Source organism: Rhinatrema bivittatum, chromosome 1 (genome assembly GCF_901001135.1).
Source record: "Rhinatrema bivittatum chromosome 1, aRhiBiv1.1, whole genome shotgun sequence".
NCBI classification, from domain to species: domain Eukaryota; kingdom Metazoa; phylum Chordata; class Amphibia; order Gymnophiona; family Rhinatrematidae; genus Rhinatrema; species Rhinatrema bivittatum.
The window spans coordinates 449,635,265-449,662,802 of NC_042615.1; the positions used below are offsets into that span (position 1 = coordinate 449,635,265).

At 44.3% G+C, this 27,538-nt stretch overlaps 2 protein-coding genes across 11 annotated transcripts in view; one reads left to right on the forward strand and one right to left on the reverse strand.

The window, feature by feature from the left end:
* PTPRD (protein tyrosine phosphatase receptor type D) overlaps positions 1–27,538 on the reverse strand; it is a 1,482,181-nt gene that overhangs the window by 1,152,428 nt on the left and 302,215 nt on the right. For 8 of the 10 annotated variants that reach the window (XM_029605331.1, XM_029605320.1, XM_029605295.1 and 5 more), the window contains exon 1: positions 7,911–8,169. The exons of 1 other annotated variant lie outside the window; for it this stretch is intronic. The gene's annotated coding sequence lies outside the window, so the exon portion shown is untranslated. Of the gene's footprint in view, positions 1–6,806; positions 7,205–7,910; positions 8,170–27,538 lie in introns of those variants that run through there. One more of the 10 variants, XM_029605267.1, reaches the window with a different exon arrangement.
* LOC115093507 lies at positions 9,299–14,204 on the forward strand. Its single transcript, XM_029605344.1, has 2 exons — positions 9,299–10,315; positions 13,725–14,204. The coding sequence occupies exons 1-2, from the start codon at positions 9,694–9,696 to the stop codon at positions 14,135–14,137; spliced, it is 1,035 nt and encodes a 344-aa protein (XP_029461204.1). The 5' UTR covers positions 9,299–9,693; the 3' UTR covers positions 14,138–14,204.

The window sequence follows — 27,538 nt, forward strand, 5'->3', positions numbered from 1 at the left end:
GTGTCTACATATGTACATTGTATACACACACACACACACCCCACTTCCTATACATGTTGGGGTCCATCCCTCACCCTATCACCTAACAAAAATTAAAATATTTCAGTTTCTGAATTTTCCTGTGTCACGGTACTTAAATTACTGTGTAAAGCTACAGCTTCATGTCTGTTAGAATGCATTCTGTGTCTACACATACATACGATATATCTATAGAAATATATACTGTTTTTAGAGACATATTATATAGATAGATACACACACATATATATATATATATATATATATACCCCTAAAGAAGCTTCTTCGTTAACACAGATGCCTCTGCAGAGAGCCACTTCTGAGGTTTGCTGAGAGAAAGGACTCCTGCTGGGTTGTTCATTTCAGAGACAGCTAGAGGCTTTGGGGCTTCACCTTCTATTTTCAGCAGGGAAAACTAATAAAGGAAACTATTCCAATTTGTTATTATCAAGGGCTCTGGGTTTGTTTTGGTTTTTTTTTGTTTCCTTTTCTTTCATGGGATTGTAATCACAGGCTAACTGGCACACTATTATATAAATATATCTTTTAACACACACAAAAAAGTCTTTAATTTCCTCCAATTTAAGACAAAAGGGAAAGTAAATCTGTGTTGGGCCATTAAATGGATTGTTTTCAGGCTCTTGTAATGACGTGTTTAAGGCACTCTCTCTTTCCTGTTTGCTTTTCCACAGCCCAGTGCAGTATCTTAACATCTTCTTAATTACAGAATGTACAGACAGGTAAATTGCACAGAGTTTCTTTCAATCTAAAAACACAGCATTTACTTCGTCAGGATCATCTTTATCCAGGAAAAGAATTTTAACTTCTTTCAGGAGATTAAAACATCCCAATACACATCACACAGAGGCATCGAGGGGGGGGGGGGGGGGGGGCGGCGAGAGATAATTAGCTTCACATTCAGTTTATGGATTATAATTTATAACAAAATCCAGGCCAGGATATCTATCCCCTTTCGACATTACACATCATTATTTTCCAGTAAAAAAAACTGCCAGTAATATTACAGCTTGCTGCTGCGTTATGACTGGTCCAACTTTTATCCTAAGCCGGAAGAAAGGCGGCAGTAAATTCCTATCCTCTCATCAGTACTGCTGACCCTAAGACCCAACCCCACAACTGGCCTTCAAAGATCCAACCTCTATCACTGCTCTCGAAACCTAATCTCCCAAGGGAGGACAGGTGTGCCAGGCAGCGGCAAAACAGCTTTGCAGGATGCCCCCATCATCTTAGGAAAAAAAAAAAAAAATGCCAAGGCAAATCTGATTCCTGCCCCACTTTCAGGTGTCAGAGACTCAACACATCATTGTATGAGATTATTTTTTTTATACCATTTCAAATCTTCAAGGCCAAAAAAAAAAAAATTCTCAACTCTGGCAACAATCCTGAACTGTCACTGCATTTCTTCACAATATGCCTTTCTTGTTTGTGCATTTCAAAGTAATGTAGCGCGGCCTGATAACCCTGCCAGAGACAAATGAACTGGAGGGTTGACAAGTCTGCGTGCAACACGCTCATGTGAATTTGTGACAGTCGGAGAGGGCTTTGGGCAGCCTATAAGTGCCTGACCTTGGGGGCAGGGGGACGGGGCACTTTTTAACCAAATTATACTCTGTGTTCAAATGAATAAGAAAAGCATGCATCCCTTGCAGTGTACCATACGGGCTCGCTCACACAAACTCAATTTCCTTAGATAAGCTGTATTAAAAGAGCTCATAGCCCCAGGCTGAAAACCACAATCAGGAATTGCTTTTGATTCAATAAACATTTTAAAACCAAGCTGCTACACCCAAGTTTAAACTCAGCATACAAGTGTGCTGTAAAGGTCGCAAATCCTCTAAGGATGATACAAACCATGTCAAAGAAAAGTCAAATGTAAGGTGGATTTCCAGTCAAAAAAAAAAAAAAGAGGACTTTCCTGCATTCTATAGCTAAGGGGGGGTGAGCATGTTTTTATTGAATAAGGCCCAGGGAGTCTCAACAATTAGCAGGAATCAATCCTCAGACGACGAAGGAGCTGGGTCACTGAAATGAAAGCTCGGTAGCCAAAGGAATGTGCACAATTCTGACAATGTGGACCCGAGGTTCACATGGGTCTCATGCGGGTGAACACAACATATGAGCCACTGATGGGAGGAGTCAGCTGATTCTGTAGTCTGGAAACCTAGCTCCTCCTAGGCAGGTAGTTCCCTGGAGTTCTATTGATGGTTTAGCACCACAACTGTAGGTAAGATTCAAGGTTATTTAATCTTATTACTTGAAAAATGCTCTCAGCAAGGGTGGGCATTCATAAGCACTGATCTGTCGGAGAAAGGATGTTGAGCTGGATGGATTACTGGTGTGACCCAGCGTGGAATGCTCTTGACCCACTGATCTGACCCAGCATGGCAAGTTCTTGATATCAGATCACTCCTGCTCATGTTCATTCTGCCGGTCGCTTGACGGCGTGAGTGCCAGCTAATGATGAAACAATTCAGGGTAAGAAAAGATGGGAGTGCCTGAAAGCTATAATTCAGGGATATTAAGCAAAAAAAAAAATAAATATATATATATATATATATATATTATCAGGGACAACAAAGTAAGATACTTCTAAAGCCCTTGAAAAAAAAAAGCACCCAAATTATCAGTTTTAACACTGCAAGATAAACCCCTATTTTGGCAGACTGATAAAGTTAGAAAGGAATGTCCGCTATGCTGACAGAAATCATGGATTGTAAATATGTGGAAGTCTCACAGACTGGGGGAAGGGGTGGTTCATATCCAGAGTCAGATCTGCAGAATGCCCAGATGTGTTATGTACCCTCATGAACACTTGATGGGCTTTTAGTTTGAGTTTTGCTTTTCCATTTGGGGTGGGATGGCGGGGGGGGGGGGGGGGGGTGTTTACCTATTACCTTTTCTACTATCTCAGCAACTCTACTTTGTATTATAGATCAGCGGCACGAACGTAAATGCTTTTTACGTCTCCAAAGACAGAAGCCCTCGTCCACCAGCCAAACACCGAACAAAAGATGCAGGGGGGGGGGGGTGCTGCCTATTTCCCCCACCCCCAAAATGATTTGCACGCCTGAGCTGCCAAGAACAGCCTTCTGACATCTCAAAGCCATTACCGATGGGGGAGGCGATGGCAGATACAAAGGCGAGGGCTCCTTCCCAAAGGCGGGAAATATCCAGGAAACGCTGCCCTACTAAAGCCTAAAGACCCTTCAGCGGGGACGACCGCCGCCGATCCACGGTGAGACACAGAGACTCTCCCGCGACACCGGCGGCTGGAGGAGGGGGAGGCGGCACCCCCCGTTCCGCCCACGCTTGGGCACCGGGGCCCGTGGGCGGGAAAGAAGTTGGCGAGTCGAGCGCTTCCCGGCGCCCCTCAGGATTTTCCTCCGTGGATGCGCAACTCTGTGGCTTCTCCGGGCACTGGGGGTCAGGGAGTGAGAGAAGACGCTCTCTTCCCCCCTCCCACCGGCAGTTAAGTGCAGGAGATTTGTAAGCACTCACAGGCTGCCACCTATCCAGCTCGCACTCTTTAAACCGTCTCTGCAAATCCCAAATCAGAAAGAGGTGGGGGAGGGGAAGATACACACACACACACACACACACACATACTGATTATTATTTATATATATAGGTTTATTTTAACGAGATTACCTGACTGAACTTTTTATTTAAAGAAACAAACTGATAAATTCCCTGCTCTGCTACCGAGTCAGTCAGAAAAAAAATGAAATCGGAGACGCTGTGTAACCTTTTTTTTTTTTTTTTTACAGGGATGACAACGGGTTAGGCACGCAAACAAAAAAAAAAAAGTTTTTAGATTTAATTAAGCATTGTATTAATCACAGTGCAAATCCGTTAGCTGCCTAGTTCCTGCCTTTAAAGAAGATTAACCAGGAGGTTAGCAGCGGTCCTGCGGGTTCTCGCTGATTTATGAGGACTACTTTAGGCAGGCAGGCTTCGGGACACCCCCACCTTCCTAGCACATGAATCCTATTGTTAGCTTCCCCACCCTCCCATCACCAAGCTAATAAATAGTTTAAACAACCACAATGTATTATGGAAGCAGGAAAAAAAACCCTAAGGCCTTTCTGGGGGGAGGGGGGCGGGATTCTTTCCGCCTGCACACAGAGGTATTCGGACCCAAAGGCAGACGGGCACAGCCCTGACGTGGCTGTACAGAAATAAACAAACAAAAAAACAACCCCCATGAAGCGCTCAAAGTTCAAAGCCTTTTTTTTGTTTTTCCATTCATTCATTCTCACTAAATGTCTTTACAGAATTCCGAGGTACCCTTAGGTCGGGGATTCTAAACCCCCCCACAGAGAAGCCGCATCGTCCATTCTGACGGGAATTCAATATGCAAATACCGCCGCTCGGCTCCTTTCCACCAGCGCCCGCCTTGTCAGTTTGAAATACTGGAAATCAACCGAGGAGCAGTGTAAGTATGCTTGACCTTATTGCCTAACGTCCATCAAGGCTGCCACGGGCTGGTCGATTTTAAATTTGTGAACCTGGCACTCCTGACGTACAGTGCATCCAGACCCCCCCCCCCCCCCCCAGCACACCACTGCCGCCGCCCTTGAGAGCGGACCGCCGGCCATCCAGAGCCCTAGCAATTCCAGAGCCGCCAAAATTAGCTCCAGCGCCTTAACCGAGCTCCTTAAAAAAAAAAAAAAAAAGCCCTCATCCGTCCGCGCCCTCACGTCCTCCTGGCCAGTACTTCTAGCCCCTCACACCCCCATCCTCCTACCCTCGCAGCACAATTCCAGCAACTACATTCCACCAGCCTAACCTCATCTCTAGCCTTTTTTTTTTAATTCTCTTTAAAAGTAAAATATTTAACCGTTGCGGAGGTATTTATTTATTGCTTAGCCAGCACGGTGCACAGATATCCCAGTAAAATGGGCCAGAGCCACTTGCGGAGATCACACCTTCCCTTTTATAAAAAGGAAAGGGAAAAAAAAAATCTAATGTCCTTTTAGCGCTGGAAAGAGACGCTTCAAAATAAAGGTGGCAGCAAATACACCTCCAAGTTATAATCACATGTTGAGCCTTCTTGCTTTAAAAAAAAAAAAAAAAAAAGACATTTTATCCAAAGGAGGGTGCACAGCATTTCAAGAGGTGAGCAAAATGAGAGACTAAACCGGCCTTGCGCTGCTTTATCTGCCAGCATGCTCTACGTTTAAGTGTTTAAAATGGACCAAATACTCAACGTGTCATCAGCACATAGCATTCTTCAGCTTGGGAGAGACAGCACAGATAGATCGGAAAAATGAATTCCCCCCTCCCCAAGACAGCACTACCCACCCCCCCCCCTCAAGCATCAGGGTGACTGGAGGAGAGTGAAGAGCCGCACGCAGACTGTCTTCCAGGAAACATGACATTTCATTTCTTTTCATCATTAGCCTCATGTATTGGGGTAATGAAATATACACAAATGCCCTTTCTGTGTCAGCCACGTGAATGAAATTCCTTTTGCCGAATGACTTCGCATAAGCAGTGCACTGGTATTTACTGCACAAGAGCAGTTTCTACAGGCCCCTAGCGGCTTCACACACACAGAACGGCGGGGGAAATCCCAGCACCTTTTCCTGGGTTCTGTTATTCCCCGACATGCTCCGGTTTGTGAGCAGTGACCTTAAAAAATGAAAAAAAAAAAAAAAAAATCACAAACAATTCTTCTGTGTAAACTGCATTCACTTGGATCGACGACCCCAGAGTGGATTAACACACATCCCGTCCTCCCTTCTAAAAAAAAAACAAAAAAAACCCATCAACCCCAAAAAAGTAAGAGATGGGGTATTTTCTCATTTTTACATTTAGCAGCTGCAGCAGCACAACTGGTATCTGATTTATACAGCGGCCGCATCGATTCATATTGCTGTTCATTATTATTCATTAGAAAGTAACAGAAGTACTAATACTTTAAAAAAAAAAAAAAAAGGACATTCCACAACATGGACGGAAACCTAAAGAGCTCAGAGGGGGCAGTTTTGCTTTTCAATCACCATTCCTGACAGCTCTGCAATGCAAACATGAACCACGATGAAGATGCTAGTCAAGATGCCAGCTAGTTAGCTGAAGCTCCCAGGGCTTAAGACGGACACACGCACGGGCTGGATTCTCATTTTCACACGGAGAGAAATCTAAATTTATTCCACCCCTGCCAACGTCCAGGCGACAAAACTAAAATTGGAAAGCTACTCCTAGAGAAAAAATGCCTCCCCAATTAAATTTAACTCCCCGTCCTGTCACACATACACATACACACACAAAGAGCTGTGTAGGTTTGCAGCTTACAAAATCCCTTGCCTGCACATACACAGCTTTTAGCAATTTTAACTGGACAAAATTTGACAGATGAATTTATGAAAGTGGCCAGCTTGTCGATTTCACACTTCAAAAATACAATAATAGCAGATCTCCTGGGAGTGAATTTCAAGCAAACTGCCACAAAACTGCAAGCTGGAAATCTACTTTTTTTTTTTTCAAGCGAGGGGGAGGAAAGGCTGTTGGGGAGAGGGTGTAGCCGGAGCGGAGAAATATTCTTAGTTTGATAGAGATTTTATGTTTTAACTAAGACTGTGAACTTCAAAATAATAAAGCATTCTTCCTTTCTTCAGTTCAAATCTTACACCGACCCCCATGACACAGATGCACACCTTTGAAAGAGCTTAAGAATCATAAACCTGATTTGAAGTTTAGAACTGAAGGTTAACTTAGCAAAAACTAAACCATGCGCTAGGTCTATTTATAAAGGCATTTCCCACCTGAATCAAAACTTCTGGATTTCTGACCGTCTCAGGGATCAGTGCATAACTGGAAAAGTTAGCTTGCTGTGTGGAGGAACAGGTGAAAAGTACCTGAACATGAAGGAGACACAATCACCACTACGCTGCCAGACTTGCAACGAAAGCCACAAAATCTGTACAGGGCACACAAGTAAAGCCCTTGCCCGTCCGCGGCTGTTACTGTGGGTAAGGGCTGATCACCGTTTGGACGCATTCTCAGCACACAACTCAGCGCACTCAAAGTCACTTCTTCTGCACAGCGTGAGCGCTTCACAGGTACCCAGAGAAATCCAACCAACAACGCAACAAAAACGAAAACAGCGGCTGGGTTAAGCGATAACGAGCCAAGCAGCCGCTGGTTAGACAGGAGACCCGGTCCGCTCCACTCCCAAGCTTTTCCTTAGTGACATGCCAGCCTGGAGAAGAAGTTACTGCAAAACTGCAGCCAACTCTCCAAGGAGAAAACCGGAGCCCGTTCCACATCCCAATTCCTAAGTTGTGTAATAAAAAAAAAAAAAAGGTCGGGGAATGGCGTGGGGGGGGGGGGGGGGGGAGGGGGGTTGAGTATAAGGAGTCCAAGCACCGCTGATTGAAACTCACAATCGCAAAGGTGAATTTTCACTGCCCTCCATGGTGAGCTACTATGAATGCCTCTTCCCCCATCTCCATTCTTTACTGTCCCTGCAAGCAGACGTCTCCCCCCCAAACCCGCCACAAGTCACTCTGATCGTGCAACTGGCAGTTCCCAAGCAAGAATCCCAGACAAGCTGCCCTAGCCCTGCCCGGGGATCTCTTCCCCCTAAAGAAAGCAGTCTCCCAGCCGATCTCAACTGCTCTCGCTCTGGATCGACACAAGCAGCCCAAATCTGATAAGCAGAAGCATGCGGAGGCGATCTGGAGCAGGCGCTCTCTATCCTCTACATTCAAGTAACCATATTAAAAAAGAAAAGTCCTATGTGCATGTGTGCAACACATACACATATGCAAATTCAGTAACACATGCATCGTGACCTCAGGATGCTAAAAGAAGAAGGGGGAAGGGAGGCACCAACATAAGAGAAAGTAATCAAGGGTTTCGGGTACCTGCTCATGCTCGCTCCTCTCCAGCAGCCGCTGCCCCTTCGCCTCCTGCTCTCTGCAGGCTGACACTTTAATCCCGGGCAGGAGGAGCAGCGAGGGCGGCGGCGGTGGTGGTGGCTGCAGCTCCCCTCCGGTGCGGATCCTCCGGCTCCTTGTTCGTGCACATAAATCCCCCCCACCCCCCACCCCGAGCCTGAACCACCGGCGGCGGCGGCAGGTCCCGGGGCGGCGATGGCGAGTCCTCGGCTGGGAATTGGAAGCAGTCCCCCGACGCCTCCCTCCCACCCACCCCCGCCCCCTGCCGTCCGCCCTCGCCTGCTCTCTTCGGGACTGAATGCAGAGAGCCGCCGTCCTGCCCCGCGGTCCACCAGCATTAGCAGCAGCAGGACCCCTAGCCCCAGCCCCCGTGCACAGGCAGCGCGCGTGCGAGGGGCTCAGTGTGTGTGCCTGCACCCGGGAGAGTGAGGCGGAGAGCCGCGCGCGCGTACACACACGTGCACACACACATACACAGACACACACACACACACACGCGTCCCCCCAACCCTCTCCCTCCACCCGCGCGGACAGGGGCGGAGCCTCCGGCGGGGAGGGGGGCCGCAGATCAGACAGAGAGAGAGAGAGAGAGAGCCTGAGAGCGGAGCTGCCTGCTCGTCTCAGACAGTGGAGGGTGGGCGTGAGGAGCCCTCTTTCTCTCATTCATTCATATTCAGGAAACTTTATTGGCATGACAACGTGCACACGTGTTACCTAAAGTAATACATTTAAAGTATTTAAACACAAAAAAAAAGGGGTGGGGGGGTGGGGGGAGGACATACATAATTGTTATAACAATGCCAGTACCATAGGGATAATCACAAGTGAGCAGTGGCATGGGCTTGTCCCTTGCCGCTAGCCGTAACAAAGGCAAAGGCAAGCGAAGGCAGGGTTCGAGTGTGGGTGGGGGGGGGGAGCTGCAAGGCATTGGCCAATGGCAAGTTGCCAGCGATTTAAAATCCTGGCGTTCCCATTGGTGAATGCTGCTAAGGGTTCTAAGTTCAGTCAGAGCAGGCACGGAGCGAGGGAGGGAGCTCAGATTGAGCGGGGCTTTTCGGTTTTGTTTCCCAGTGACAAATTTGTCTTTTCTCAGGGTGTACGTTCAGTTTAAATATCTATTCAATTCAGAAGAACTCTTTATATTAAAAAAAAAAAAAATAAATAATCCATTCAGCAATAAATTATAAATAGCTTACCCTTCTGTTGCGCCCTGGTAGCAGTTCCTTTCCAGATCATGGCAGCCCCCTCCCCCCCCCCCCCCCCAGGCTGCTCCATGCAGCGCAGGAGCCCTGTGTCCAGAGAGAGGGCCGGCAGCCGTAGCCAGGAAGGGCAGTGATTTGCCTCGGAGGTTTCCCTTGGCTGAGGACCTGGTGGTTTCAGGCATGTCTCAGCAGGCAAGTTTAGAGACAGCAGAAGTTTCTCCCTCTCTGGGTCTTGTGAGAGCGGGCCCAAGGCTGGGCCCTCCCCCCTCTCCTAGCCCTGTTTGTCCTGCCCCCCTGAGATTTCCCTCAATGTGTCAGGGGATTTGTTGTCTGACCCCCCCCCCCCCCTTCTAATTCAGGAGGGCTGCCAGTGACCAGTGTTAACGCTTCAAAAAAGAAAAAAGGTGTTCTCAAAGGGCAGCCCAGGCCAGCTGCAGGTAGGGGGAGGGTTCGCAGTCTTCATTGGTTGGCAGCCCCCCTCCTGCTGTGAGTCCCTCTGGCTAGCAGTAGGAAGGTTCATTTCCTTGAGCCTGCTTCAGGGAGAGACAATGATATCTCTGCTGCTTTTCAGCTCAGCGTGCAGAGGGGGCAAGCACAGACCTGTGACTGCAAAAGCTAGGGGGACAGAAGGGGTAGCTTTGCAGAGGGCAAGGGAGGTGGATCCTCGGTTGCATGGAGCTCTTCCCAGGTCTGCAGAATTTCAAGATCAAAGTGATCTGCAGGAGCAGGAGTTATTCTTGGCCCCTGGCAGGTCGTGCTTGCAGGTTCATCAAGGGCTTAGGAGCAGTTCTTCAGGCTGTCTGCCTGCGGAGCCTTGGGGTAGGTCTTATGAGGAGAGGATCAAGTCTCCTGGTACAATGGGGATTAGAATGAATATGGATGGGGGGACTGGTGAGAAGTGGGAGGGAGTGCAAGTACAGAGGTCTCACTCTATTCCCAGGGAAATTCAATGGGAGGGGGATGGGCTAAGCAGGTTTGTGGGCAGTTCTCCTGGCTTTTCTGTTTCTCATGCAGAGGTTGAGAGTGAAGAATATCCAGGCACTTCTAAGCAGGAAGCATGGAGGGACAGAGCTTTTGAAGTCTCAGAAGTTCGTCATGAGGCTGGACGAAGGAGGACCGGAGTTCAGGATTTGGAGAAGCCAGGACTGACTTTGTGCACTGGTGCAGCTGGTGAGTTGCATAAGAGCATGCAGGTTAAAAAAAAGAAAAGAAAAGGAAAAGGAGGGACAGGAGGTCCAGCTCTGATTCGGATAGTAGTTCGGATGAATATTCTAGTTCTTCCTCAAGCGAGTCAGAAAGGGAGAGGAGGTCCAGTTTTAGGTCAGGCCCTATGCAGGATATGGACCATCCTGCTTTAGCGTCTCTAACCGAGCTGTGGGAGGAAGTGCCAAGGCGGTTGAGGCGGAGGATAAGGAAACGCAAATATGTTAATATATTCAAATTATTAGAGGGTAGAAGAGGGGGGAGAAAGGAAAAAAGGAGGCACAAAAAGAAGAATGAGGGAGAGGCCGGACCTAAAGTGTCCAAGAACATATTGAACTGGATGAGAGGTTTCTTGCAGCTGGCTAGCGTTGTGGGTCATTTCCAACCGCAGTACTATGGGTCTCTGTTGGCATATGCCGACAGTATTCTGGGGGCGTTTAAGGATTATGAAGGTTGGGCTTGGCTCAATTATGATGAGCGCTTCCGGGATAAAATGGAGGGTACCCGGCATATGTCTTGGGGCACACAGGCTATTAACCTGTGGCTCACACAAATGACAAACAGGTGTGCTGGTGGGCAAAAAGGTCTAGGGAGCAGAAGCGTTTTAGTAACTTGGGGGGCAATAGCGATTCCTTTCTAGGCCAAAGAAGTGTGGTTAAGGGAGGGGGGACAGGTAAGACAGCAGGGGGTGGAGGGGACGTTTGCTGGAGGTTTAATAAAACCACCTGTTTATTCCCTGAATGTAAGTTCAGGCATGTTTGCACAGTTTGCAGCAGTGTGCACCCATCTTCCAAGTGCTCTGCAAGCACCAGTGCCTCCTCGCGCAGAGGCAGGAAACAATGAGGCTCATTTAGATAAGGCTTTTTCGCCCATAATATTAGAGGAACTTATTAAAAGTTTAAGTGTTTACCCAGTTAAAAAATCAGCAGGGTTACTAAGAAGGGGTTTTAAGTTTGGTTTTTGCATCCCTTACACGGGGCCGGGGGAGGGGGGCAATACAAAGAATGCTGTCAGTGGTGAGTTTAAGAGATGTTGCGGCAGATAAATTAAAAGAAGAAATAGTTTTAGAGCGCATAGTCGGGCCAATTCAGGGACCCACTTTTTAAAAAAATGCAGTTATCCCCTCTAGCTGTAATTCCAAAAAAGATTCCAGGGAAATGTAGGCTTATTTTGAACCAGTCTTACCCAAAAGGCAAGTCCGTTAACAATTTTATCCCTAGGAGCAATTGTTCGGTAAAGTATACTTTACCGATGTGGCATTACAGTTGGTCCAATCCGCAGGTAGAGGAGCGCTGTTAGCAAAGGCAGACATCGAATCTGCTTTTAGATTACTGCCAATTCATCCTAGTAGTTTGTCGTTATTGGGATTTACCTTTGAAGGTGGGTACTTTATCGACAAATGTTTGCCTATGGGTTGTGCAATATCGTGCGCATACTTTGAGCTGTTTAGTTCCTTCTTGCAATGGCAGACGGAACAAGAGACCGGGGAGAGAAGCATGCTACACTATCTAGATGACTTCTTATTTGTCGGGAAAGGGAACTCTGCACAGTGCATTAAACAGCTGGAAGGTTTTTTAAAGGTGGCGAATAGACTCGTTGTACCAATAGCGAATGATAAGACAGAAGGGCCTACCACGAAGTTAACTTTTCTTGGGATTGAGCTAGACACAGTGGCACTTGAGTCCAGGCTGCCATTAGACAAGGTGAACAGGTTGAGAGACCTAGTGCGAGAAGTAAGTCGAGCACACAAGATTACCTTGAGAACAATGCAATCCCTGATTGGGGCCTTAAATTTTGCAGGAAGGGTAATTCCAGTGGGGCAGGCTTTCATCAGGAGGCTGTCGTCAGCCACAGCAGGGATTCGAGCTCTGCATCATTTTATCAGAATAACGCGGGCTATTAGGGAGGAATTAAAAGTGTGGGAGGCATTTTTGGAGGGTTTTAATGGGGTGTGTATTATGCCAGATAAGAAGGTTACAAATGAAGAGCTCGAACTGTTCTCAGATGCTGCAGGAGCTTCAGGATTTGGGGTGTTTTTTCAAGGTAAATGGTGTGCCGAGCCATGGCCCAAGGATTGGGTAGCTGCAGGTACCACAAAGAACATAACTTTTTAGGAGTTGTTTCCCATTGTGGTAGCGTTGGCTATTTGGGGTAACGAATTGGCTAACAAGCGCGCGGTTTTCCGATGCAATAACTTGGGCGTTGTACAGGTTATTAATCGGTTGTCCGCCAAATGCCTTATGGTATCTTCATTATTAAGAGAGCTGGTGAGTCTTTGTTTAAGAAGGAATGTTAGGCTGACAGCTAAGCATGTCCCAGGAGTCGAAAATGTGATAGCGGATGCTCTTTCTCGTTTTAAGTGGAAACTCTTCCGTTCGTTGGCTCCTGGTGCGGAGTTGAGACCAGAGGTGTGTCCGGATTATCTATGGGCCCTAGGGATCAAGAAGAGTGGCGGCTCATAAAAAAGTCGGTGGCCCCGACTATGTGGGCGGTGTACACGGCTGGAAATCAGGAGGTCACACGATTTCTGCTGGGGAGGGGTTGGGATGGGAGGCCAGTTGGGGATCATTTGGTGGTGCAATATATCTGTTGGGCCAAGTGTAATCAATATTCCTTGTCTACTGTAAAAGCACACCTTGCAGGTTTCGCGTTCTTTCAGAAGCTGAGGGGTTGGCGGAATCCTGCTTTAAGTTTTCGAGTGAAGCAAGTTTTATCAGGGTGGCGCAGAGAACGCAGGTGGCGGGGAGATAGGAGGAGGCCCATTAGATATGAGGATTTAGTGGAAATGACGTTGTTTCTGGAGCATGTTTGCTGGTCTGATTACGAAGTTTTATTGTTCAGAGCAGCTATTTCATTGGCGTTCTTTGGAGCTTTGCACGTCAGCGAATTAGTAGCGAGTTCAAAAAATAATTCACGGGGGGTCGGGTTGATGGTTGAGCAGGTTTTGATATCAAATGACAGCATTTGTTTGTTTTTAAAAAAATCCAAGACGGATCAATACGGGAGAGGGTGTTGGATTAGGATGGGTAGGGCAGCTCATGCAGTAGTATGCCCAGTGAGACTCTTGCAGGAGTTCATGCGTGTGCACCCTAAAGTCCAGGGTATTTATTTAATTCACGAGAATGGTTTGCCGCTCTCGAGTTTTCAATTTTCAAAGGTTTTAAAAAAGGTAGTTGAAGGGATGGGAGGTGATGCGAGATGTTACAGTTCGCATTCTTTCCATATCGGTGCGGCTACTACAGTGGCTGAATTGGGAATGGCGGACGGCGCAATCAAAGTCATAGGCAGGTGGAAATCCAATGCGTTTCGAGGTTACATACGGAAATAAAGTTGTGAGTTGGTTTCGCGATAGTAACCAATTTTTCTTCTATTGCAGAAACAGTATGGATTAACAGTGAATTTGAGTGTGCCTGGGTCGTGGGTCACTCGTTCGTGCATTGGGCTCAGCATCAGGCACAACAAAGACCATACGGGGCTGATCTGCAATTGGAGAAGCTGCAATGGAAATTGTGTTGGATGGGAAAAAGGGGTATGAAATGGTCCGATCTGTTATCCTTCTTACAGGGACAAATTGACATTCTGGGGGTTCCGAAGATTTTATTGATACATCTGGGAGGTAACGAAATTGGGAAGGAATCCTGCAGAGCTTTACTTTCCAGCATGCGTAAAGACATAGCATCAATAATGACAAGGTGGCCCAGTATAAAATTGGGATGGTCTGACATCATCATTCGTTTCATATTTAAAGATACACTAATCTGGAAAAATGGGGTGAAAAAATTAAATTAAACTCTGGAATTTGTTGCCAGAGGATGTGGTTAGTGCAATTAGTATAGCTGTGTTTAAAAAAGGATTGGATAGGTTCTTGGAGAAGAAGTCCATTACCTGCTATTAAGTTCACTTAGAGAATAGCCACTGCCATTAGCAATGGTTACATGGAATAGACTTAGTTTTTGGGTACTTGCCAGGTTCTTATGGCCTGGATTGGCCACTGTTGGAAACAGGATGCTGGGCTTGATGGACCCTTGGTCTGACCCAGTATGGCATTTTCTTATGTCTTATGGCAGCTGGGAAGATGGGTAGTTCAGCAAGGAGGGTTCTGGGTGCGTCATCAGTGGGCTTGGGAAATGTTAGCTGGGTTTTTCAGGAATGATGGTGTATATTTGTCTGAGGTAGGGTTGGATTTATTCAATAATACCCTGTAGGAAGGATTAGAGGCGGCTATTCAGGATGTTGTTGGGGCCGCAGTGGGGGAACAAGGAAGCTAAACTTCCTTGTCTGTGGCGGAAACCCGAGCCCAAGTTTAATGTGTATATAAATTGTTAATTGGCATGGGGAGGGGGGGGGGGGGGGGGCGAGTCTCATGCAGTCAGGGGGGCTGCTGCACGAGACGGTCAAAAGAGCTAGGGGCTAAAGCTCATTGACCACGGCTTACCATCGCTGGGACGAGGCATGATAAGAAAAGGGGTGAATTGCTTACCACTGGGACGTGGTGGTAAGTAGCAAAAATGGAACTGGGAAAAGGGTGGGGGAGCAAGTTGGGCCAACATGTTGTCGATCACATGTTTACTGTACGGGCTCGGGTTGTTGAAATAAACTGCGGCCTTTTATAACACCAACACTTGTCTGTATTTATTGAAGGGAGGAGGGAGCTTATTAGCAAAGCGCAGATCTGGATTCCTTTGTTAAGACTGAGGTGATGTTCGGTCTTTGGTCATATTAAGTTTGTGGCCTCCGCTCCCACTTCCCTGTGGCTGGAGACAGCCTATGTTACTGCTTTAGCTGTTATTTTTCCTGCTTCCCTGAGGACTATACAGAGTTTTTCCTACTCGTTGTTTTTGTAGAATGTCTTATTTTTTTATGTCAGCTTTGGGAAATGAGTATGTCTTATATCATTTGTACTTTGCACAGTACAGGCTGTCATATATGTATGGAAAGTAAACATATTACACAAATTTTATGTATACGCCACTAACGCAAAGTTCATAGAGCAGGCACTAAAAAGAAATAATTGAAAATTAATAAAGGAAAGTGGCCCCTGACCAGAGTCCACTTGTGCCTCACATGGTGTTTCATTTTGAATGATTGTGGATGGATGTCGTGGATTTTTGACCCTTTGTCTTGATTCGCAGACTGCACATGGTATGCATGAGGTACAGATGGTTCCACTGATTTCATAATACACATAGCAAATGCCTGTGACTCATTTACACAGTTCTCTTCCTTCCTGTCTTGGACTCTGTGCAGCAGACAAGCCTAAAATGATCTTTCTTCTTCTTAAAAAAAAAAAAAAAACCCACACACAAACCCTCTGTTCTTAAATCTGCACGACTCCTGTCTGTGGCTTCTACCACAGCAGAAACACAGTGACATGGTGTTCACTTTTTCACATTTTGGGAGTACACAGATGATATGATCAGAAGTCATGGTGATGCTAGTGTCTTTTTCTGGATCTAATCAGATAAAGCCAGAAAAGGTAGCCTCAGCTACCTTTCCTCTAAGTAAGCACCCACATTACGTTAAGAACATAAGAACTTGTAGGTGGGGAAGGAAAGTTGAATGGTGAATTTGTGTTCAATAGATCTGTATAGGGGTAGAGGGGCAAAAATATAAATAAATTACTTTGTACATTCTGTTCTTTGATGTACATAAGGTACAAATGTATGCCAGGTGATTATTAAATATTTTTTCAATAAAAATGTGAACATTAAGAATATAAGAAATGCTTTACTGGATCAGATCAAAGATTCATTAAGCCCAGCATCCTGTCTCAAACAGTGACCAGTCTAGGTCATCAGTACCCAGCAGGAGCCCAAAGAATAGATCCAGTCCTCTTGCACATAACCAGGGTTCAGCAGTGGTTTTCACAAGTGTACATAGCTAATCAAGGTTTATGGACTTTTCCTCCGGAAACTTGTCTAAACCCTTTTTTGATCTAGCTATGAGTAAGTGCTGTCACTACTTTCCACTGGCAACAAGATACACAGTTTAATTGTGCGCTGAGTAAAAAAAAAAGTTTCTCCAATTTGATTTAAATGGGCTACCTATTAGTTTCACAGAGTGTTCTCTAGTTCTAGTGCTATTTGAAAAGGTAAATAATAGTTCCTCGTTTACCCATTCCACCGCACTCAAGTTGTATGGTGAATTTGTGTACAATAGATCTGTGTAAGGGGTAGAAGGGCAAAAATGTAAACTAAATACTTTTTACGTTGTGTTGTTTGGTATACAGAAGGAACAAATGTATGCTAGGAGAATGTTATTATATATATCATTTTTTTTCAATATGAAGATTAAGCATTAAGAACATAAGAAATGGCATAATGGGACAGACCAAAGATCCATCAAGTCCAGCTTAATAAGAATCCTGCAGAAATAAAATGCACTGTGGAATCCTTATGGACTGAAATTTCATGGGTGATGGATAAGAGCATAGCAGTGGGTGTATACTACCAGCCACCTGACCAAATTAAACAGACTGAGAAATGCTAGCTGAAATAAAAAAAAATTTAATTTGGCAACACATCGATAATGGGAGACTTCAATTACCTCAGTACTGATTGAGTCAGTGTCTCATCAGGACATGCTAGAGAGGTTAAGTTACTATTTGCCATAAATGACTGTTTACTGGAGCAACTGGTCCTAGAACTGACATGAAGAGCAGCTACTTTAGATGTAGTCCTCAGTGGAATGCATGAGTTGGTGCAAGGGGTTTCTGTGTTGGGAGCGGATAAGCAATAGTGATCATAATGTAATTAAATTGGACATAATCACAGGAGGGAAGATATTAAGTAAAACAGCTATAACATAGGACTTTAAAAAGGGAGACTATAGGCTTCATTTATTCGATAGTACCTGAACGTAATCCACTAGTTGATATAGGGGGTCATTTTCAAAGGAGTTACGCATGTAAATGTGACATACTATCGTAGCAATTTTCAAAAGCTATTTACTCGAGTAAAGTGCACTTACTTGAGTAAATCCTATGGACAATTCAATGGCATATATTGTAGCAATTTTGAAAAGCCCACTTACTGGAGTAAAGTGTATTTACTCAAGCAAAAACCAGTTTTGCTCGAGTAAATGTTTTTTAAAATCTACCCCATAGTGCATTTGGATTTTCAGAAGACATTTGACAAGGTCCTGCTTGAGAGACTCCACAGGAAATTAAAATGTCATGGGATAGGGGGCAGTGTAGTATTGTGGACTAGTAAATGGTTAAAAACAGGACTAAATGATCAATTTTGCTTATGAGAAAAGATCATTAATGGAGTACCACAGGGATTGATACTGGGACCTGTGATGTTTAACATATTCATAAATGATCTGAAATAAGGAATAACAAGTGAGTTGATCAAATTTGCAAATGACAAAAAATTGTTAAAACCGCAGTAGATTGTGAGATACTTCAGAGGGACCTTGTGAGACTAGGAGACTGCGCAATTGAATAGCAGATGAAATTTAATGCAGGAAAATGCAAAGTAGTGCACATAGGAAAAAATAATCCAAACTAGAGGTACACAATGCTGGGTTCTGTATTGGGAGTCCCCTCCCAGTAGAAGGACCTTGAATTCTTGTGGGCAACCATTGAAATCCTCAGCTTAGTGTGCGTTGGCAATCAAAAAAAGCAAAAGAATTTTAGGAATGATCTGAAAAGGAATGGAGAAGAAAAGAGAAAAATATCATATTGCCTCTGTATCAAGCCATGGTGGACCGCACCTTGACTATTGTGTCCAGTTCTTCTTGACCCATCTCAAAAAAGACATAGCTAAAATAGAAAAGGTACAGAGGAGAGTGACAAAAAGGGGCTAGAACATCTCTCCTATGATGAAAGACTGTGAAGGCTTAGAGCTCTTTAGCTTGAAAAAGAGATGACTGAGTAGGGACATGAAAAATTATGAGGAGGAACAGGTAAATAAAGGATGGCTATTTATGAAATTAACAACCGGCAGATTTAAAACGGTAAAAAGTACTTTTTCATTCAGCACCCAATCAGGTTGTGGAATCTGTTACCAGAGGACATGGTCAAGATGACTGTGATAGCGGAGTTTAAAAGAGGTTTGGGCAAGGTCCAGAGGAAAAGTCCATAACACACTATTAGCCAGGTAGACTAAGGAAAGCTATTTCTAATCCCTGGGAGTGAGAAACAGGAAATATATCTACTTTATGGGCTCTGCCAGGTACTTGTGACCTAGAATGGAGGATGCTGGTCTCCATGGACCTTGATCTGACCCTGCATGGTTATTCTTATGTTCTTATGCTTTATAGACCACTATCATATCTCCTCTCAGCCATCTCTTCTTAAGGCTGAAGAGTCCTAACCTTTTTAGCCTTTCCACACGGGGGCAGTCAATCAATCCCTATTATCATTTTGGTCATCTTTTTTAGTTCCATTATATATTTTTTAAATGGGGCAACCAGAACCACATGCAGTACTCAAAGTGCGGTTGTACCATCAATTGATACAAGAGCAATACAGATGAACTATAATATCCACTGTTTTATTTTCCATGTCTTTTCTATAATACCACATTCTATTTGTTTTTTTGACTGCCGCTGTGCACTGGGCCAATGATTTCAAAGTATTATCCACAGTGACTCTAAGATCCCTTTCCTAGGTGGTGAAGTCTAATATGGAACCCACCATCATACAGAAATTTATAGAAACCATGTGGCCCATCCAGTCTGTACATCCATCCAATTAATTTAGCATTATAATACTCATCCCTTCCTTAGAGATCCCCTGTATTTATCTCATGCTTTCTTGAATTTGGATACTGTTTTTGCCTTCACCATTTCCACTGGAAGGCTGTTCCATGCATCCACCACCCTCTCTGTAAAGAAATATTTGCTAAGATTACTCCAGAGTCTACCCCCCTTTCAACCTCATTGCATGACTCATCGTTCTAAAGCCTCCTTTCCTTTGAAAAATGCTCATCTCCTGTGCATGGAAACCTTTGAGATATTTGAATGTCTCTATCATATTTCCCTTATCTCGTTTTTCCTGTAGGGTATACAAGTTAAATTTTTAAGTCTATCCCCATATGCTTTAGAATGAAGACCACTGACCATTTTAGTAGCCACCATCTGAACCGACTCCATCCTGTTCATAACCTTTTGAAGGTGCAGGGTCCAGAAATGTATACAGTATTCTAAGTGAGGTCTCTCCAGGGACTTATACAGGGGCAATATCACCTCCCTTTTTTTGCTGACCATTCCTCTCCCTGTCGGCAAAGCATTTTTCTGGCTTTTACCATTACTTTATCCACCTGTTTGGCGAACTTAAGATCATTGAATACAATTACCCATAGATCTTGCTTTTCTTTTAGGCTTAGAAGAATTTCACCTCCAATACTATACCTTTTCTTTGGTTTTTTTTGTATGCTAAATGCATTACTCTGCATTTTTTGGCATTAAATCTTAGCTGACAGAACTTAGGCCATCATGTTTTCCACACCTTCCTGGCTATCCACCTTGTTACCAATTTTGGTATCATCAGCAAAATGACAAACATTTCCTGACAATCTTTCGCTCCATGGTGAGACCGCACCTTGAATACTGTGTACAATTCTGGTCGCCGCATTTCAAAAAAGATATAGTTGCAATAGAGAAGGTACAAAGAAGGTGACCAAAATGATAAAAGGGATGGAACAGCTCCCCTATGAGGAAAGGCTGAAGAGATTAGGGTTGTTCAGCTTGGAGAATAGACGGCTGAGGGGGGATATGATCGAGGTCTATAACGAGTAGATGTGAATCGGTTATTTACACTTTCAGATAATAGAAGGACTAGGGGGCATTCCATGAAGTTAACAAGTAACACATTTAAGACTAATCGGAAGAAAATTATTTTTCACACAATGCACAATTAAGCTCTGGAATTTGTTGCCAGAGGATGTGGTTAGTGCAGTTAGTATAGCTGGGTTAAAAAAAGGTTTGGATAAGTTCTTGGAGGAGAAGTCCATTAACTGCTATTGATCAAGTTTACTTAGGGAATAGCCACTGCTATTAATTGCATCAGTAGCATGGGATCTTCTTGGTGTTTAGGTAATTGCCAGGTTCTATTGGCCTGGTTTGGCCTCTGTTGGAAACAGGATGCTGGGCTTGATGGACCCTTGTTCTTATGTTCACTCACAAAAGTGTTGAAAGGAACCAATCCACACTGCAAGTAACACCCCCTTCCACAGAAAAACTCCATTTACTACTATCCTTTGTTGCCTCTCACTCAGCCAGTTTATAACCCTGTCAGTCACTCTAGAATCCATACCAAGAGCGCACAATTTATTTATAAGACTTCTGTGCAGAACCGTGTCAAAGGCCTTGCTGAAATCCAAATACACTACATCTAGCGCTCTCCCTTAATCCAATTCTCTGGTCATCCAATTAAAGTTGATCAGTTTTGTCTGACAAGATTTGCCTCTGGTAAAACGATGCAGCCTCGCAATTTGCAATCCATTGGATTTCAAACATTGCACGATCTCTATTTTAGCAGCCAGGGTTGGATTGCAGGAAAATATCAATCCAGGGGATTTTTGCAAAACTGGTCCACAGGTTATCTATCTGACTCCCTTATGTGTTTTCCTTGCAGATGTGTTTCAACAGTTCCCAAAAGCATGCCAAACTGCAGATGACATACAATTATTTAGAGTAGTTCAATTGCAAGTGAATTGTAATAACTTGCAGGAGGACCTTCTGAGACAGGAAGTTTGGGCATCTAAATAGCAGATTAAATTTAATGTGCATATACGGAAACATATCCCATGCTGTAGTTACACCACGTTAAGTTCGATATTAGGAGTTATCACCCAGGAAAAAGATCTAGGCGTCTTAGTAGTTAATACATTGAAATTGTCGGCTCAGTGTGACTTTGTGGTCAAAAAAGCAAACAGAATATTAGGAATTATTAGGAAGGGAAAGGTGAAAAAAACAGCAAATATCATAATGCCTCTGTATTGCTCCTTGGTGAGACCTTACTGTGTGCAATTCTGGTCACCATATCTCAAAATAGATATAGTTGCACTGGAGAAGGTACAGAGAAAGGCAACCAAAATGATAAAGGGCATGGAATGGCTTCCTTATGAAGAAAGGCTAAAGAGGTTTGGGCTGGTCAGTTTGGAGAAGAGACTTCTGAGGAGAGATATGATAGAAGTCTATAAAATCATGAAAGGACTTGAACAGGTGAATGAGAATCAACTATTTACTCTTTCAGATAATATAATGACTGTGGGGTCCTCCATGAAATTAGAGAGTAGTACATTTAAAACAAATAAGAGAAAATTCTTTTTCACTCAGTGCACAATTAAGCTCTGGAATTCATTGCCAGAAGATGTGTTTAAGGCAGTCAGTGTAGTTGGGTTTAAAAAAGATTTGGACAAGTTCCTGGGGTAGAGGTCCATAAATTGCTATACATCATATTGATTTAGGGCAGGGGTGGGCAATTCCAGTCCTCGAGGGCCGAGAACCAGTTGGGTTTTCAGGATATCCCTAATGAATATGCATGAAATAGATCTGCATACACCTGAGGTAGAGTGCATGCAAATCTCGCTCATGCATATTCATTAGGGATATCCTGAAAACCTGACTGGTTCGCAGCCCTCGAGGACTGGAATTGCCCACTCCTGATTTAGGGAATAGTCACTGGTTGCATGGAATCTATTTAATATTTGGGTACTTGTCAGGTATTTATAATCTGTATTGGCAATTGTTGGAAACAGGATGCTGGGCTTTATGGATCCTCAGTCTGACCCAGTAAGTCAACTTCTTATGTTCTTACCGTTTAAGCAACTTCTTTAGAAAACCATAACAGCCACTTTTTTCATCTTCCCTTTATTTATTTTCATATTGAAAAAATTAGTTGCCCTTATGATATCTCCTTTGCCCTCTGCCCTTCTACTTTTCCTAAATTTTCCCATCCAGCTAACGACTCCTTGAGGTACTGCCCCATTTTGAGAAAGTTAGTTTTCCTGAAGTCTAGGACCTTCACTTTAGAATGAACGTTCATCTCTTGCATCCTAATATTGAACCACACCATCTGGTGGTCACTGTTTCTCAGATGATCATCCACCATCCCTGTTAGTAAGCACTAAGTCTAGTATTGCCCCATCCCATGTGGGTTCCGTTACCAGTTGACAGAACAGTTGTCTGCAGAGAATTGAGGATCTCCAAGCTTCTAGAAGATACTGCAGTTGGGATCAGCATCTGGAAGACTGAAATCCCCTAGCAGCAGCAGCAGCAACAGCACTTCCCCTTTCACAGCAATCCTGTGAATATCCTCCATTAAATTTCTATCCATCTCATCTGTCCAAGATGCAGGTCTGTATATTTGTTACATTTGCCGCTCGCGGAGCCCCGTGGACGCCTTCACTCATCGGATGCTGCTGGAACCTGCGAACTGCAGGCAGCTCCAGCACAGCTGTGTGACCACTTCCCCGTGGCTCTGTTGATGCGAGCCCCCAAATGACCATGGCTTAGGTGCCACCAATGCAGATGAGCCTCACTGTATAGTATGCCACCAACTTCTATTCCTGTACTGTTTTCCTAGGCAAGCATGCATGCCTCTCACCAGGATTTAAAGAGTCCACGGTGGGGAAAAGCCCTGCGACCCTCCTCGATGACATCATCACTCAGGGACTATATAAGGATGGCCCTTGCTGTTACCCAGTGCCTTGGTAATAGGGCTACTCCTTCTCGAGCAGAGGTTTGCCATTCCTGAGTTCCTCGCCTTTCTCCTTTCCTTCGTCTGATCTTGGTTTGACTTCGGACTGGACATCGACCTTCGCTTCTCGCCACCTGCCTCAGCCCTTGCCTGGAACTTGAACACGAGCTTTTCCGCCTGTCTCAACCCTTGCCTGGACCTTGACCACGAGTTTCACTGCCTGCCTCTGCCCTTCGGCATGCTGCCTACTACGCTTCTACCACCTGGACTTCCATCTCCGCAAAGGCCCCACCTAAGTTCAGCTGGCCCCAGCACCTGAGGGCTCAACCTAAGGGTTTGATGATCAAATTTAACATGATTAAATTTAAACTAATAACTGGAAGGGGGACAATAAGTAAATCTGCAGCTCTAACACTAAACTTTCAAAAGGAAAACTTTGATAAAATGAGGAAAACAGAAAAAAACTGAAAGCTGTAGCTGCAAAGGTTAAAAGTGTTCAACAGGCTTGGACATTGTTTAAAAATACAATCCTAGACGCACAGTCTATTTGTATTCCACACATTAAGAAAGGTGGAAAGAAGGCAAAACGATTACCGTCATGGTTAAAAGGTGAGGTGAAAGAGGCTATTTTAGCCAAAAAAAATCCTTCAAAAATTGGAAGAAGGATCCATCTGAAGAAAATAGGATAAAACATAAGCATTGTCAAGAAGTGTAAACCATTGATACGACAGGCAAAGAGACAATTTGAAATGAAGTTGGCCATAGAGGCAAAAACTCATAAAAACTTTATAAAAACTTTAAAAAATATATCCGAAGCAAGAAACCTGTGAGGGAGTCGGTTGGACCATTAGATGACCGAGGGGTTAAAGGGGCTCTTAGGGAAGATAAGGCCATTGCAGAAAGACTAAATTAATCATGAGAGGTCTTGAATGAGTAGATGTGACTCAGTTATTTACACTTTCGAATAATAGAAGGACTAGGGGGCATTCCATGAAGTTAGCAAGTAGCACATTTAAGACTAATCGGAGAAAATTGTTTTTTACTCAATGCACAATAAAGCTCTGGAATTTGTTGCCAGAGGATGTGTTTAGTGCAGTTAGTATAGCTGGGTTCAAAAAAGGTTTGAATAATTCTTGGAAGAGAAGTCCATTAACGGCTATTAATCAAGTCTACTTAGGGAATAGCCACTGCAATTAATTGCATCAGTAGCATGGGATCTTCTTAGTGTTTGGGTAATTTCCAGGTTCTTGTGGCCTGGTTTGGCCTCTGTTGGATACAGGATGCTGGGCTTGATGGACCCTTGGTCTGACCCAGCATGGCAATTTCTTATGTTCTTAGGTAAGGTGGGTTGGTAGTGAGGAAGCTCCATCTGGGCCTCTGCCTTCCACAGCCTCACCTACCAACAGTGGAGACCCATGGGGCTCCTCCACACAGGAAATGTCAATTCCCCCTTGGTCCAAGGGGGAATTGACATAACAATATTGTACCAATATAAACAGATGTTCCATTCCCTCTTTCCAAATTTACCCACAGTGCCTCCTCCTTACCATGTAAGTCCAGCATTGCCGTTGCTTTAATTCTGTTCTTTATATATAATGCCACGCCTCCTCCCTTCCTTCCTGCCTGGTCCTTCCTGAATAGATTGTAGCCGGGTATAATTATATCCTAGTTATGGTTTTCTGTGTACCAGGTCTCTGTGAAAGTTACTATATCTAAATCAGCCTATTCCATGACTGCCTCTAGATTTTGGACTTTATTCCCCATACTATGAGCATTTGTGTCCATACATTTCCAAATAGTACCTTTTATTTCCCATATTTCCCATTTCTGTAGGAGTATTTAATATTTTATTTACCTTAAGTTTTGATCACCCATCCCCAGTGTTTCTAGTTTAAAGTTCTCCTCAGTAGGTTTGCTATTCTGTTTTGAAAGACTCTGTGCCCCTTCTTCGACAAGTGGATCCCATCTTTGCTCAGCAGTTCTTGAAATATCAGCTCATTATGCAGGAAGCCAAAATGCTCACATCGACATCATCTATGCAGCCATTAAATTATTTCTAGAATGCAAATTTCCTTGCCTGGGCCTTTATCCTTAACTGGGAGGAATCTCTAGTTTGATTGTATCTATAGTTTGGATTGCAGTTGTCCACATTCAATTTCATCTGCCATTTAGACACCCAATTCCCCAGTTTCACAAGGTCCTTTTGCAATTTCTCACAATCGGCTCTTTATCTATATATATTGTATTTACTTAAAATTGCTTAAGACTCACTTATTACAGCAAAAAGCCATTCTAAGCAAAGAACATAATAACTTACAATAATTTTGTGTCAACTGAGAATCTGATAACCTCACTCATCACTCCCTTTCCTGGATCATTTATTAAATATATTACAAAGCACCAGTCCCAGCACAGATCACCGAGACACTCCACTAATGACCTTTCTCCATTGAAATAAATCACCATTAGCCCTAAACCATTTTCTATCCTTTAGCCAATTACCAGTCCACAATAGGACATTTTCTCCTATCTTATTATATTTTAATTTCCTGATGAGTTTCTCTTGAGGGACTTTATCACATGCCTTCTGAAAATCCAGATACAGGTGGACTCACCAGCTCACCCTTGTCAACATGGCTATGCCACTGAATATACACATAGAACTGAGCGCTTAGCCAAATACGTCTTACCAGCTAAGGTTAGAACTGCTCTATGGCATGTCTGGCTTATCTGTACAATGTATGCGGCTAAGTCCGAATATCGGTGCTTAGCCGCATAAGTTATATGGCTAACTTGCTCTGTCCCGATCTTCCCACTGCCCGCCCACAACTTATGCAGCTAACGTTTTAGTCATACAAGGAACTTATAAGGCTAAGCAGTGGCCGCTGAATGTGGGCGCATATTCAGTGGCAGCTACTTAGTCGCATCAGTCCCTTTTATCCAGCTAAATAGCTCTGAATGTGCTTTGAATGTTGGCCTCACTGTTTCTATCTACTGTAGATGACCGGTAATTTTGTTCTTCAGAACAGATTCTGCCCTTTTGTCCAGCACCAATTTCAGGCTCACAGGTCAGTAGTTCCTCAGTTCACTTCTGGAGCCCTCTTTTTAAAATGGATGTTATGCTGGCCACCCTCCAGTTCTCATGTACCATAGGTGATTTGAATGAGAAGTTAAAGATTACTAGTAATGTCTGAAATTTCATTTTTGAGTACTTTTAGAACTCAAGGGTATATATCATCTAGGTCTTGGTGATTTTATTGCTCACCAGTTCATTTGAATAATCACCTTCAAAGAATTTTTCCAGCATAGGATTCTCTCCAGCAACATCCTCAGTAAAGTCCTAAGCAAATAATTCATTTAGTTTTCTTGCAACTGTTGTGGACCCTTGCTGCTGTTGTGAGATTGATGCAGCCTGTGGGGCAAGCCCCATATGCCCTCACCAACAGCTGGCAGAGGTTCTTCACTGAGAGACTGAATTAGGGCTTCACCTTTATCAGTCCCTTTCTGTGCAGGTTGAGTCCTTGGGTTCCAGGGACTGGCAGGACTTAGGTGAGAGTCTCTTAGAGGACAGGGATGAGGGTGGTCCCAGTCAAGCAAGGGTTGGAGGCAGGTTATGGGCGAGAATAGACAGTGTCCAGGCAGCTGTTTGTAAACAGGAGTAATCAGGACAACAAGTCAAAGCCAGGCAGAACTCAAGAATAGTCAGGGTCCAAGCAAAGGGTCAGTGGCAGGTAGCAATCAAAAATAGTAAGGGTCCAGGCAAAGGGTCAATTCCAAAAAGACAGGCCAAGGGGAGACGAAGACACACAGTCAGAAGGCACAGATGGACCAACAAGACAAGAGGTCTTGTTGTCCAGTCCTGCTCTCTGGCCTTACCCCAGGATGGGGTAAGGCCAGAGAGCAGGACTGGACACGAAGGGCAGAACAAGAACACAAGATTGAAACAAGGAGATAAGCAGTAACAAGGAAGGCAGGACACAGGGGCTAGGAATGCAAGACAATACTGAAGCAACACTCACTACAGAAGAGTAGGAGACCCGGCGCTGAGGTGCTGGAGTTTTGTGCAAGGAGCCCTTATAAGAGAAGGGCCTGCTATCATTGGAAGGTACTTAAAGGGTTTTTCCACCATAAGCCCCTCAAAGCCAAGCATTGCACATGTGCGTGCGCCCTAGACGAAGCTAGGACATCGGCAGCATGGCTGCATGTCAGGCCACGCTCAGCAGCATCCCTGCGAGCCACAGGTTCTAACATTTCTACTAAGACCTTTGTCTTCCCTGAGCGTCCCTTTCACTCCTCAGTCATTGCGCACGCAGTACAGCTGACTCCCTCACAGGCTTCTTCCTGCAAATATACTTGATAAAGTTTATATTTTGAGCTTTCGGATCTCCAGCAAGTTTCTTTTTAAATTATTTTTTTAGTTTGTCTTAATACTGTTTGTCATCTAACTATTCCTATAAAGAATGCTTACAAATTGTGAATTTAATTGGAAAATTATGCTCTTTTGAGCTTCAGTTTGGTTACAGGTACTTGTGCTTTTATAG

Bases quoted from the DNA above. Each gene is read 5' to 3' on its own strand.
- LOC115093507 (XM_029605344.1), top strand. From the start codon at position 9,694: ATGATATCTCTGCTGCTTTTCAGCTCAGCGTGCAGAGGGGGCAAGCAC. The intron at 10,316-13,724 runs GTGAGTTGCATA...CTTCTATTGCAG, and splicing joins TTTGTGCACTGGTGCAGCTG to AAACAGTATGGATTAACAGT.